This window comes from Marmota monax, unplaced genomic scaffold (assembly GCF_021218885.2).
Source record: "Marmota monax isolate L192 unplaced genomic scaffold, Marmota_monax_Labrador192_F-V1.1 WCK01_AAM20220418_F8-fsc00004, whole genome shotgun sequence".
Lineage (NCBI taxonomy): Eukaryota > Metazoa > Chordata > Mammalia > Rodentia > Sciuridae > Marmota > Marmota monax.
The window spans coordinates 33753402-33768439 of record NW_026692881.1 but is presented as its reverse complement, the minus strand read 5'-3'; the positions used below and the strand labels follow the sequence as shown (position 1 = coordinate 33768439).

Here is a 15038-nt window from a genome sequence, read left to right as displayed (position 1 = left end):
AGCAAAAAGTGATTTAAATGTTCTATGGGATTTTCATACTTTCATTTATCTAGAAGTGAAGAATATAATTGTGTATCAAGAGGAGACTTAATACAAATCCACCATCCTAAGATATTTACAGTGTATGTGAAATGGACCAATACTTAAAGGAGATGGTCATAAATCAAAACTGCATACTGTGATCTCTAGAGAAAGTACTGGAAGTGTTTAAAGTGGTATAAGTCAAACTAAAGGAGATGACATGGAATATTAACAAGTATTTGACTAATCTAAAAGAAGTCAGCAAACAGGGAGAAATCACAGAGGAGACTAATGGAGAACAACACGGTGGTCAGTTTACGCCCAATCACATCAACAACTACATTAACTGTAAATGGCCTCCCCATTCCAAGGAAAGACAGAGATTGGCCAGTTGGAAAAAATTAAATGATACAGTTAAGACCCAATTACAAGAGACATACTTTAAAAACAGATAGGGTAAAAGCAAAAGGATAGAGATGATGTAGAAATATATTAGTGTTATATAAAGGAGACTTCAATATAACAAATTACATGAAGAAAAATGGAAATTTCATGAAGATAAGGTACAATTTATTTGAAAGAGATAAAATTTAAGAACACTAGCTGGAAATATAGAACTAGACATAGAAATTGTGACTTCCAAATCAAGAGAAAAGAGAGGGTAGAAAAAAACAAACTATTCAGCTAATCAAGAAACAGGGGGAGGGATGGCTTCATCCACATCTGCAGCTATAACACAGTACCTGAGACTGGAAAATTTATAGAGAACAAGATTTATTTCTTACAGTTCTGGAGGCAGAGAACTCCAAGATTGAAGGGTCCACCTCTAGTGAGGGCCTTTGAGTTACATTATTCCATGGCAAATGGCATAAGGACAAGAGAGGACATGGGAACCGCAGAATTGAACTAATACTCTAGGCCTTTTATAATCAGCATTAATGCATGCAAAGGGATAGAATGTTCATGGCCTAAATACCTCCCCTTAGGCTCCACCTCCTGACATTGAGGCATAGGAGATAAGTTCTCAATGCTTTTACATGGACACATTAAAACTATAGCAGGGAAAAAAATATGAAAATACAGTACCACAAAAAGAAAACTCAGCCAGGTATGGTGATGTACATCTGTAAACCCAGCAATTCAGGAGGCAGGAGGATTGCACGTTCAAAGCCAGCCTCAGCAACTTAGGAGGCTCTAAGCAACTTAGCGAGACTTTATCTCAAAATAAAAAATAAAAAGGCTAAGGACGTGGCTTAGTGGTTAAGCACCCCTGAGTACAACCCATAGTACCAAAAAAAGAAGAAGGAAAAGAAAACAAAACAAGTTGGCAGCAATGAGACAAAATATTAATTATCTCAACAACAGTAAAACAATGTGAAGGGTTTAATTATCCTAGTTTGACAGAGATGGTATATCTTCACATTAAAAAGACCAAACTTAAAAGTGCACATTTAAGAACAAGATTATAGAGGATGCAAATAACATAGTTAATGTGCTTTAATATATTTAGAATTTTGTACACACCAGAAACTATTCATTACGTTCAAGCTATGTAAATTTACCACAAAAAAATGTCATTGTAAGCGGCCACATGGAAAATCATAACCAACTATAAAGCAAATCATACAACCCAGAGGCTTTGATCTCAAAGATTGAAACTATTTTAGAACTAATAAAGAATAGGAAAGAGAAGCAGAGAGAGAGAGAGCAATCTGCCCAACTTAGACAGCTAGAAGACAGTGCTTTGAACCCAGGCACCCTGGCTCCACAGCCCAACCACTGCTGGGCTACTTTCCATGGACAGGTGGGGCATAGGGGGACTTCCCTCACAGACACATAAGTGGACTATGAGATCATAACTATAAGATCAACTAAAATGCCCATTGATTCAGATCAGGCAGATAAATAATAAAATCAGTAGCAATTTCATGGACATACAGAAAAAAACTATGGGTATTTCATAATTGACAAACTATTTGTTAGGAAAAAAGTTAAATACTTCAACTCACATCAAAAGTAAAAAAATAAATAGCCAATACACTAGAGAATTAAGGAAGAAAAGTATAAAGTATACTAGATAATTCAAAAGAATGTGTCTGTTTTAGATGGAAAAGGACTTTCTAAATAGGACTGAAACTCTGAAACCAAAAACAAAAAGAATGACAGATTTAATCCTATAAAAATTAAAACTTGTATGCAATAATAGAAATCACAAAGACACTTAAATGTCAACTATAGGTGTGGAAAAAATATTTGCACTATACGAAAGAAAAGATTAATTTTTTTAAGGCACAAAGCACTCCTCCACATTGATAAGATCATTCAGAGATCCAAAGAAGCACACAGGGGAAAGACAGATGTTTTACTGAAGAAATATAAATGGAGGGCTTGGATATAGCTCAGTTGGTAGAGTGCTTGCCTTGCATGCATTAGGTACTGGGTTCAATCCCCAGCACCACAAAAAATATACACACACACACACACACACGGCGAATACACATGTGAAAAGATGCTCACCACTAAACATAGAGAAATGAAAAGTAAAATAAAAGTTACATTCCCTCCCATGCCAGAAATATAAAAAATATTAACATCCAGCCTTTGGCAAGGATGTAAGAAAACAGACACGGTCACATGTTGCTGGTGACATGTAAGTGTGCACACACAGTAGTTCCCTTTGGATTGACAAAGGGTGGCCATGTCCAGCCAGGTTTAAAACACATGTAGACTCTTGACCCAGAAAGTACATTTGTAAAAGTCTACAAGGCAGCAACACTCAAAGGGTACACTATCATGTATGCAGAATCACAATGCTGTCACCTCGAGAAATAAAAACAGCTCAAGTTCTACGAACAAGCTCAACAGTAGAACACCACACTGCCAGTAAAAAGAATCAAGCAGATCTACACAGGGAAAAACATCTCCAAGACAAATCTGGTTAAAAAAATTAATCTATACATAAAATGTGTTCTTTGCAGTTTACTTTAGTCATAGAAAATGTGTGTTAAAAGTTTAAACAGGGGGCTGGGGTTGCAGCTCAGTTGTTGAGCGCTTGCCTGGCATGCGTGAGGCACTGGGTTCGATCCTCAGCACCACATAAAAAAATAAAATAAAGATATTTTGTCCATCTACAAATTAAAAAAAATTTTAAAAAAGCCAACTTAAAAAAATAAAAGTTTAAACAGGGTTTAAAATAAAAGTTTAAACATAAATTAAGTTAGGGTTAGGGTGTTTTTATTTCTCGAGGTGACAGGGGCTGGGGTTGTGGCTCAGTGGTAGAGCTCTTGCCTAGCACATGTAAGGCACTGGGTTTGATTCTCAGCACCACATACAAAAAAAAAAAAACATAAAGATATCGTGTTCATCTACAACTTAAAATTATATTTTTAAAAAAGTTTAAACAGTGAATAGAATATAACTGGCAGAGAGAGGTGATGGGATTCAAGGAGGATATGCTTTTGTATTTCTTTGATGTTTGCAATTATTTTACAATCTTTCAAATGTTTTTCTGTAAGTGAGAGGAAATGCATTAGTTCCCATCTCACTCACCTTGTGATCCTCACCTGCTCAAATCAGGCAAACTTCAAATAGCACTAATTCTGAGATACATTTCTGTATGGCTCCTTTTTTGTAAAAATTATATCATAAATTTTTACCAATTTTTTGAGATTTTCAAAATGATTCTTTCAATATATGTAACATATTTTTCTTTGTATCCATCCTTGGCCAAATCATCTTCAAATGTTGACTTGAGCTTTATTTAATTTTTGTTTGACGAAAATACTTGACTTTCGTTTGCAGGCAATATAGCAGCGAACATCATTTTTAAGTTAGAATTTTTGTATCTCTGACTTTAGTATCTCAATATATTTTCTCTTGGAATTTTAAGTCAAAAGGCAGGAATAATTCCATGGATGCTAATGCATTGCAATATTGCTCTTCAAAAGGGCTACAGCTATTTGCAATTCCACCTGCAGCAACTATTACAGCTGTTTCAATATAAACATGCACATTCCAGGTGTTAATCTCGACTCTCTGAAGTTTCTTAAATATTTTAGTTGAAGTAAAATATAGAAATGTTGATTTCTGGCACAGGCCCACTTTAAATATTCCTAAAGCAATCACAAAAGAATTTTCTAGTCCTCCAATCGGGGATATTTCTTTCGATTCTCCATTTTACCCATAATAGTAAACATACATATTGATTTTTCCTGATTATGTATGACAGTAACAAATGTTTACAATAATTTGGACAATAAGTGGCACTACAAGAACAAATACATATTACATAATCCTATCAGCTCACCCCTACCCCAAAAACCCATCATTTAAGATTTTGTGGATCTCCATAGACATTTTCCTTACAGATATAAAAACAAATTGAATATATTACATCACCACATTAAAATGGCATCCTGTAGCCTTTTGCAACCTGCTTTGACTCTAAGCCACCCATGATAGGTTTCCCCAAGTTGGCAGATAGTTAGCCACATAACTAGCTGTAATGACTACACATGCTTTGATCATAGCACATAACAAGCTTGCGCTAATCTACAAAGTTATGCTGTTGTTTTCAGAGGCATAGCTTGCATTTCTATAAAAATTACAGGTTTGAAGGTGCATTAATTATTTGTGTTTTTGTTAGTTCCCTGTTCATATCCATTGCCCGGTTTTCTGTAGGAGAGCTCTTCTCATTTCTTAACTGATTGGTGAGCGTTCTCTGAAGATGAGGGGCATTAACTCTTAACTCCACAAATCAGGGCAGCAATGCCACCTCCTGGGGGCTGTAAAGGTTCAATCCCCTGATGTGTGGCCCGTGCCTAGGTACACAGCCTGCACACACAAGTGCTCCAGATCTCCTTCTCCACTTTCCTTCCTTCCTGAACTGAGTAGAGAAACAGGTCAATCAGAAGATACCTACCCTTACGTACACAGGGCAATTTCTCAATGGCTTCTTGGACAGTTATTCAGAATGTCCTCCTAAGCTCTCTAAATCCCAGTGCACAACTCAGTTGTATCTTGTGGTCCTGAAAGCCACACTCTCCCTATTACTACTGCACTGGGGTATTAGCCATCTTTTAATTGACCTACATCCCGCCTCTGTCATAGGAAGGACAGGAGCTGAAGAAACGCAGAGACACTGGCTTGAACGCCACGAGGCGCCCTCTTTGCATTAGGCACCCGTCACCTATTATATTCATCGTTACAACTCCCCAGAAGGGGACACTGTATCCACCCCCTGCCCTTTTTTCAGATGAGGAAGCCAGGGTGCATCTTTGTCATTGGCAGAGTCAAGATTTAACTCCTTGACCTCATGCCATGGTGCCTTGCCCTCCTGCAGGTGTCGACACAGGTTTAGGCTCCTCCGCATGGTTTACATGAGGTAGGTGCCTGGCAGAGGAGGCCAGCATGGCAAACACACTAGATATCACTTTTAGAGTCAGAGCCACACAAAGAGAAGCCAAATACTTGTTTAAAAACCTCTGGTGAATAAGCCACCATTTCTACTGCAAGGTATGCACCCAACAGAAACTGTAAATATGTTCACCGATAAACAACAGCAGCATTATTCTTGATAGCCCAAAACAATAAACAACCCAGATATTCACAGACAGCAGGAGGAGTGAATGACCGGGGTGCAGTCACAAGTGGAAGGCTCTGTCGCAATGAGAATGAGCAAGCCTGACTGACTGCCCACCACACAGAAGAACCTCCAAATAAGCCGAGCCAAAAGGGTCACACGAGAGCCCAGGTGTCATATGGTTCCATTGACACCGAGTTCAAAACAGTGTTAGAATCCAGGGTGGTGGTGACCCTCGGGGCAGGAGAAGTGGGCTTGGCAGGAAGGGCTGCTCTGGGCAGCCCTACAATTATGAATAGGGCACTTTTCTTTGTGTATGTTATTTTTAGTTTGAAATAAATGAAATTTCTGGTTCTATAGGTCAAAACAGTCAAATATCAGCCATTTCATCAGGTTCAAACTAATACTGCAGTAAAAACCCAGTTTTAAAGTCCTCTAGAAAAGCAGAAAGCAGCAGCCAGCAGGGCCTGGAAGGTTGGCTTTCTGGAAACCAACCTAAGTGCTCCTGCAGCATCTGACCCCGTTCTTTGCTCCTTTGTCTTTAGCAGAGACAGAATAACAACGAGGCTTCTGTGGACAATTTGTGATGAAGCTGTCCCTGGGCTCCCCTGTGCCAGCTCCTCGCTCTCATCCCGGGCATCTCAAAGCCCTGTAACACCTGCATGGCTTCTAGATGAAAGATGAGGTCCCTGCATGAGCTTCCTGGCTGTAAAGCAGTGTTTTTAATTTATCCACACCCAACACCAAGATGATATGTTTTAAAGAAGCAATATTACTAAGATAATTTTTACATTTACAAAACACTATCCCAGGAAAAACAGAAGTACTAAGCTTTTACAAGCCTTGTGTGGGTCATAAAAGGCATAATCTTTATAACTAATTGAGATAACTGTATCCACAAGTTCTGAAACTAATGATGTGCTTTTGTTGTGTTAAGAGCATTTATCTTCCCATGGGAAAATACCATCAATTCTCAGAATTCTGGGTACAATCGACTTATTTTACAGTGGCAAATAATACTTCAAACAGATGGATACCCCATTTATCAGAGGACCAGGCAGACCCCTTCACCTTCCCAGGGAGAGAAGTGCCAGGGCCACCTGCTCCCACTTGTATGGATGGGGCAGAGGGCATGTGAAGATAAGAGCCCTGGACATGCTGCTAACCAAACTCTGCAGGAGGAATACAGACTGAAGTCAGGGAGAGGGAGCGGGATTTTTCCTTATGCATTATCTAACACAGATGTGCTGATCAGGCTTTTGACTCACTGTCCTGCAATCACAGTTGTCAAGGGTCACCACTGAGAAACTACAGGCTGAGACCCTCCACCACATCAGACAGCAAGCCACCCACGCTGCTATGGGGTCTGGCTCATTAGGTGAGCTGATGGCAAGTTTTCTCTTTGGGGAGCTAAAAGATATCATTTGAAATATAAGTCCTAAAGGACTTTATTTTTTTCCTAGAAACCCCATACTAAATAATTTATAATAAGAAAATCAATAGCTACCTATGACGTTTCTCTTCAGTGTCCATTACGGATTCAGTTTAACAAAAGGTAATGATAATGGCATTACCATTTGTTAAGCATCTCCAATGAGCTGAATACTGAAGCTGTTCTGCTTGATACTCACAGGCCACCGCTCATAGATATCGTTAATATTCCTCATGAACGGATGGAAAGGCAAAGATTTAACCTGAAGAAATATTTTGCCCAAAGGCTCACACAGCTCATAAGGGGCAAAACCAAGATGTAAGCCCAGGTGGCCTGAGGCCAAAGGCCATGTAACCACTATGTCACACTGCCATTCACATATGCTATGCTTATGTAGTAGGGTTCACAGAAGCAGAGAGAAGACACCTCATTATATACTTTAGACACTAAAAATTTCTTTATCTAATAAAATCCAGTGAAGTATTATCTCCACTTCCCCAGTAAAGATACTGAGGTTTAGAGGTTTTAAGCAAATTGCTCACTGGTGCACAGTCAACATTGAAACACAGACCTGTCTAGCTCCAAAGCTCATCATGGTCTTTTATTGTGCCACCTTGCCTCCAACAACTCCTTTGGAACTTGTTGCTAGGGAGTGAGCAAAGTTACATGGGTGTGTTAGGTCCACGGCTGCAGAAGGCTACAGCAGCCAACCAACCCCAAATCTTGGTTAACTCAAAGAGCTGCCTTCTGTGCCACAGTCCACTTCCCATGGTGTGATCCTCCAGGATAGCTGCCCTCCTGGTGCCTCCATCCTGCAGCTGTGCCACGTCAACATGCAGCTCCACCCGTCACTAAAGCGATTTATGGTGCCTCAACTCAGCAGTAACACTTGCCATTCCACCTCTGTCCCACTGAGCAGATCTCATCCCCTGGCCTCTTAGGCAATAAGTGGCATTAAAAGAACAAATACATATTATAGCAGGGACTGGGAAGGGCAACACTCCTGTTTGGTCAGGAAGCAGAGAACCACCAAAGGAGACCCGCAAATGACTGTAGGCTCTGCATCAGTAGTTCCCAGTAGTGGATGGAGCAGGTAGTGATCACTACCTGAGCATCCAGACTTGTTCAAAGTGCAGATTCCAGGGCTTGATTCTTTATGTGGCTTATGTTGGTCTGAACTAGGCCCCAGGTCATTCTGATACAGGTGGTCACCAGACCAGACCACCTTTTAAGTAGCTTTGTTGTGGGTCAATGCAGAGCACTCAGAGTTCCTAGGGAGATGGTCCTCAGCAATCAGGTCAGGAGGTATTGACCATACCCCACTCATGGCGTGGCCAGGTGGGGAATAAGGGGAAAGCAAAGAAGATAAAGATGCAACCTTGTCCCCAGAGTGTAGCAGTGGACAGGTCAGAGCCAGACACATAGACCACAGGCCACAATGCAAGATGGAATAATAAAAAACATCCCTAGTGAGTGGGGAAGTGAGGAGAGGGCAGAGCTGTGTACTGTCACTCACAAAAGTCAAAAGGCCTGAGTGCCCCCAAAGAATGGTCCTTTCTACCAGTGGGCAAATACCTGAGCAATTGCTCTGGTTCAAATCTCCAGACCTCCTGGTTACCGCCTGCAGGGGAGCACCTCACATCCTGGCAGCCACATTCTCCTCCCAGACCCCCTTTTCCTGCCACCCCAACACTGAAATCCACAGTCCCAGGCCACACCTGGGGAGCAGATGGATCCCCATCCAAAATATGGCTCCTTGTCCTCAGACCTTTGTTCTGCAGGAATGTCCTTGAGCCCAGGCCCTGACACTCAGGACTCAAGACTCAGGTAAGCCATTTCCAGGCAGCTGTCCCTGGCACCTGTCCCCTTCTTCCTCTTCCCAGGGTTAGTCAGCCTTCCTTCCCAGTAAAACTGAGCATTCTGCTCCAGCTACCACCTGGAGTCCAGACTGAACTCCCCGGGGGCAGTTAACAGGTCTGTTAATTGTTGTCAATATTTCAAACACCCAACAAGCAGTGCCTTCAAGTCATCTGGACTTGAAGCAGGTCATCTGGACCAGTTCAAGTACCAAGTTTCCCTGTGTCTTGTTGGAATTCCACCAACCAATGTGTGCTCATGGAGGAGAAAGAAAATACTACATGAGCAAGCGCCTAGAAGGACCCAAATAAAGCTCTGTCCACTGGATGGATGATAAAAGAGAAAGTAAAAGTTTCAAAACCAGTGATTGCATAAGGGGCAAATAACACATAGGGGGCCATCGCGCAGCCCTCTGCTGGAGTGTGAGCTCACTGGAGGCACCTGCTTCCTCTCTTCTTGCCCCCAGCACTTGGCACATACCTCCTGCATAATCAAAGAAAGATGCAAGACAAATTTGATGGGAGGCAAACACCTCTACCTGAGCATCAGGCATCCTGAGCAGACTCACTCCAGGCAGGATGCTGCAGAGAGCAACCAGGGGCTGTCGGGAAGAAGGAGCCTACAGACAGAGGAGCCCAGGGAACCCCAGTTGGCAGGTGAAACAGGCAGACACCTCCACCCGGTCCAGCTTTTCAGATGTTATCATCCTTCCAAGGTCTACAGTGCTGTGAAGGTAAGGCTGTCTGAACTAATTGATATCCTGGGTGCAATGGCCAAGAGCAGAGGGAGTGAGCATGTGCCCCTAGCTCTTTGCTATGATCATCTAAGCTCTTATCAGCAACATATGCATGTCTTCCCTTCCAACTCTGGGATGTACCCAAAGCTCAGGAGTTGAACCACCACTGCCATCCTTCTACCTCTGAAGTACCATCCTAAGATTTGATTTAAGAGCCATAGTAACATCTGTGCCAATGCATTACTTTGAGTCATGTGCACTTGCTTCTCTGGAGGGAACAGTTCACAGAAGGGGATCACTTTCAGGATGTGGCCACTTTCCTCCCCATTTGGAAGCCTGGTGCTGGACCCTTCCTCAGTGGCTGATGACTTTGGGACACAGTAAACTGCCTGTTCTGCATCCAAGTTCAATCTCCTGCTAGCTGAGCAAGCACCATCAGGCACAGTACACACCCTTTTTGAACCTTGGCTTCTTTACCTGTGAGGTGGGGGTATTGAGCAGTATTCACCTCAAATGAGGTGAAGCTTCAAAGAGAAGCTACCTGGGATGCTCAGTGTGTACAGCAAACCCTCCACTGACCAAGGCTGCTGCTGTTTCTCCTATAGCAAGGTGGCTAAGCATCCAACTTTTCTCGCTATAGGAGAAAGTTGCAGCATCTGAATTTAGATCTCAGAGAGACCCTTATAAGCTCTGTAACCCAGACACTGCCTTTATCTGACTGAGCTTTGGTTTCTTCAATCCATGATGACATCAATATACTGCCTTCATTGGGTTAAATGCCATTCAATAGCCATCATTACTGCCTGACAGGTAGCAAGCCCTCAATGACCAGGAGCTACTGCACTGGTGTCAGTAATACAGGTGAACAGTACACTAGCAATAGTGTACCCCTGGCCTCAGGGCTGTTGAACCAGCACCTCAGAGCTGCAGAGCAAGGTCTTTGGGATTTAAGGAATTGCATCCTGAATCTCTCCTATGGTCTTAGATGACAGCAGGATAGAGGGACCCCTGGGGGCTGCCCTTCCTCCCTGCCCTGCTCTGCCCCAATTACTGAATAAGATCTATGGGACCCCAAGGCCCACAAGCTTCAACGTACTAAACGCAGCCTCAAAGCTACACATTGTACGTTAATGTTTCCTAAATACTGGGTTCCTATAATCAATGCATATCCAGGTAGGGTAAAGTTTGTGTGCCAGCCATGATCTGCATTGCTATTTACTAATTTTCTTCCCAGGTATTTGAGGTCCTTAGACAGGGTTGCCCGAAAGGCACTGAGCATCTCTGAGCATTGTTGGGAGAGCTTCCTCTGAGAATTGTGAATGCACAAAATCTCAGTGCCACACCTGATCTGCTACCAAAAAACTCCTCAGCAAGAGAGAGTTTCCACTCCTGCTACTGGTGAGTCCGAAATACATTTCATTAGCTCTAAACTGGGATTTCTAGGGAGGATGTGGGATCCCTGCTCCCAGGCAGGGCAGATGTGCTGAGAGAGCAGGCCCCCACATACAGGTTAGGTTTTTGCAGAACATGAGCTTATAAAGAGGTGGGCTACACTTTCCCCAAAAAACAACTAGTCTCTCATTCTGGGAAATAGGGTAGACAGCACAGAAACAAAATAGGTGATAAATTATATGGGCTAATATGAACACTATAGCAGGGAAGTCAGATTCAACTTGCCCAGAGGGACTTCCCAAACCTCTCCAGACTGCAGACACTACCACCTTCCTGAAGAGAGGTGGGGAGACCCCACTGAATCATGCCATCATTCCAGGGCTGGCAAAAGGAAGAGCACAACTTCCCCCAAAGCGGGTTTTGTCAAGGCGCCAGAAACTTATCTGAGAAAACAAGGGGTCATCTGTGTCTGTGCTCCTAGTGTCCTTCCGGAAGTCATTATCTGCCCGATGACAAGAACATCTCCCTGTGGGGAGCTCACATCAGTGCCAGAGCTGATCTTTACAGGTCAAAGCCACCAGTTGGACACTGTTTAACATTTCTGATTTGATATGAAACGCAATGAATCATCCAAAAATGCCATCATGTGTATCCTGCTGGGGAAGGGATACATGAAGAAGCATAACAGAACTTTGGAGAAAAGACTGTAAACTGCCTGTCTGGTTTTTACATAACACCCTTGGAGGAAGCCGGAGCACACAGACATTACCAAGTTTCAATGGCACAGGCCACTGTACACCAGCAAACATTTCATAAATATTTGGGGGAATATTTAAAGGGAAACATGAAAACATTATATTTTATATATTATTGGATGCTTTTTTAGTGGCAAATTCCTAGCAGCAATCAAAGCAAGTAGCCTAAGTACCTATTTTGCTTTATTTCAAGCATTTTTCATATATTCACCCAACAAATGTTACATTTTACCGTGCACTGAACACTATTTTATCATTTCTATCACATAATGGGATTTTAGTCTATCTGCCAACTGGAAACTGTCCCCATCTGATCACAGAGCAATCACTAGTTTTAATGTTTATTCCAAAGGTAGAGAAATAGAGTAAGAAGAGAGGAAAGTGCTTTGTTTTTCCAAATGCATCAAGACCCAACTGAAGTTCTTGTTCCTTCCTCCCAGTGAATAACACTAGTGTTCAGTTAGAAGGCAGGAGAGGGGGGCTTGCCTGCATCTGGGGGCGCTCATGGCCTTTTCTGATGGTGTGAATAAACACTCTGGATGAATTTAATCCTCAGTAAAGAAACACATACAAGAAAAGGCGTTTCTTTCCCAGGTGTATACCCTGGGCTGCACATCTGCCAAGAATGAATCCCGATTGGGGCAGAAAACCAAAGAGAGGGCTCCTGTTTGTTTTGGTGCCTCCCCCTCAAAAAAAAAAACCCCGCAAATCCAGAAAGTTCATGTAATTTTAATGTTTAAAATGTGTCAGAAAACATCCTTGGGCATACGGAAATATAGACCCTGATCCACTAATGCAGCCTCAGATACAGATGTGGGTGCCTAGGTGACAGGAGATGAAGGGGTGATGCCGGGTGAGTCTGAGCTGGAGTCAAGGCTCCCATCTGAAAGGGAGAGATGCGACAGCTCCCTGCTGCTTGGGCCCTGGAGGTGGGTAAGAGGTAAGAGGTGGGTACCTGGGTGCCTGGAGGAAGCTCAGTCATCTCTGAAGGAAGCTGCGCCAGCGCCCCCTCCTCTTTTTAAAATTCACCGTTCCCAGGTGCCACGCGCTCAGAGCCTTCCCGGCATTTCGCTGCCGCCCCTGAAGGGCCTCTGCCTGGCACCCGGAGGAGACATCCACTGCAATCTAGCTCCGGGGTGTTTCTAGCCCACATGCTGGCTGCAGCCCCTGCCTCCCCTAGCCTGGGCGGCAACAGTTTTCCAGCGGGAGAAGTACCGCAAGCGCCTCCAGGGAAGACGCTCAGGAGGACCAGAGGCGGTGGAGCCAGGGACACAGAAAGAGACCAAGCTTGGCCCTGGGGCAATGGGAGATGGGGCCAAGAGCAAAGACCGTCAACGTCGGCCTCGAAAGATCACAGAGAGGGAGGAAACTTCCCGAGGGCGCGGGCTACGATGCGCGTTCTAGTCCAGGACAGCAGCCTAAATACCAGGGACAGGTGGTGTTGGGCCAGGAAAAGGCGCCAGCTAGGGGGCTGGACCCGCGGCCGGACTAGCTCCCTGGCCGGTGGTGGGGACAGAGGAAACAGGTCCCAGTCCTGGCGCGTGAGGGTCTCTCTGCGTCGAGGGTCCCGGGAAGGAGAGGAAAGGGTTTCTCTTGGTCCGACATCACAGATCTCGGACACCAGGAGTGCAGGGGACCTCGAACCCAGGCCGCGGGGGACGCGGTAGAGCAAAGAAAGTTGGGGCACAGAGAGGCTCGGTCGGTGGGCCCCCGCGTCGGTGCGCCCCGCCAGCGGCGCTCCACTACTTACACGAAAACCCCGAAGAGCAGGGCTCGCACCCCGATCTCGATGGCCAGCTCCCTCATGGTGTGGCCAGAGCAGCTCCCGCAGCGGCGGCTGGTGCTCTCCGCGGCTCCCGCAGCTCAGCCGGCGCCGGCTCGCCAACCCTGGGCGGCGAGGGAGGCGCGCTCCAGGCCGCGGGCGGGGGCGGGAGGCGGGCGCCGGGCGGGGGCGGGCGGACCGGCGGCTGGGAGGGCTCAGGCAAACCCGCTCGGGCCGAGGGCTCCGGGACGCTGCACTGCTGCCTAGGGCCCCGCGTCCGCGCGCTCAGTAGGGGCGCCTCGGGGACTCCCGGCTCCCTCGCGCCAGGAGCCCCCTCCGCGTCCTGGGCCAACGCTGTGCACTGGCGGCCAGGGGAGAAGCCCGGGGAAGCCCCGCCGCCGCCCCTGCGCGCTCTGCGCTCCGACACTCCCCCGCCACTGGGCGGCCACTGGGCTCCCCGCCCGGGCAGCGCGTAGCGGGGGCTTTGCCTGCGGCCCCTCTGCGTCTCCTGGTTCTACCACCGACTCTGGCTCTCGGTCTTTGGCCCCCTGCACGCACGCACGTGGGCATGTAGTATACGAGAAAGCTTGGGGATTCTCTCCGGCTCAGGGCAGCCTTGGCGCCCTCTGTCCAATGTGAATTTTTTCCTTTCTTTCTACTTTTTTTTTTCCAGAAGCCCCCTGAGATCACTCACGGGTGTCGCTTTGCTCTCAGGCTAGGTGCCAAAGCCCTGGCACAGACTGAGGGCAAGGAGGAACCTGGCTTCCCGCCATGCACCAGCGCCAAGTGGTCCCTGGGGAGGGGATCCCCTTTTCCCACAATCACTCTCCCCTGTCCTCAGCAACTTTGAGCTGTGGCTGTGCTAAGAAATGGAGGCAGTGCAGCGGGGAGAGTGCTTGGCACCTTCCTGCCTGTGCCCAGCAGGTGCAGTTGGTCCAGGTCAGTTGCTGATGCAGTATTTAAGCAGCTGGGCAGCAGGTAAAATCAGGGTCCTTGACCTCAAGGGTCAGTGCCAAAATTCACCCTTCACCGGTGACCTGGGGTGGTGGCCTCAAGCTAGAGCCCAACTAGGTCTTGGCTTGGCTTTACCATCATCTGTCAGGGTTATGTATCTTAAAATTTGAACTGGGCTTCACTAAATAAAAGCCAAATAAACAGTTAAAATGCAAAACTCACAACAATCATAACCATTAAATGGTTCCTGAAGAGTCCAGGCCTTCCCAAATTTTAGGAGAGATCCAGCTGGGTTTTTTCTGAGCAGGGATCAGGTTAGAAACTGGTTCCTGAGATTGAAGAATTGTCTCTTGGTCTTGGACAAAAGAAGGAGCAGGTGGGAAGAAGACCTTAGGCCATCGATGGGCTTTGGCATCAGTAAAAGGCAAACAGACCCTGCCTCCAAAAGAAAGACATGGCAGATCCCTTGTACTTGAGTTAAGTTACCTGAGTTAAGATATGGCAGGAGAGGGATGGACAGGGGAGAATTCCAGGCTGTTAGTCAACCT

At 45.4% G+C, this 15038-nt stretch overlaps 1 protein-coding gene across 1 annotated transcript in view; it reads right to left on the bottom strand.

The window, feature by feature from the left end:
* The window catches only part of Plpp4 (phospholipid phosphatase 4), a 113373-nt gene extending 99691 nt beyond the window's left edge, over nucleotides 1-13682 (bottom strand). The window contains exon 1 of the mRNA XM_046450259.2: nucleotides 13525-13682. Coding sequence (XP_046306215.1) covers nucleotides 13525-13580 — 56 coding nt within the window. The 5' untranslated portion in view covers nucleotides 13581-13682. The remainder of the gene's footprint in view (nucleotides 1-13524) is intronic.
* Nucleotides 13683-15038: the final 1356 nt, after the last annotated feature.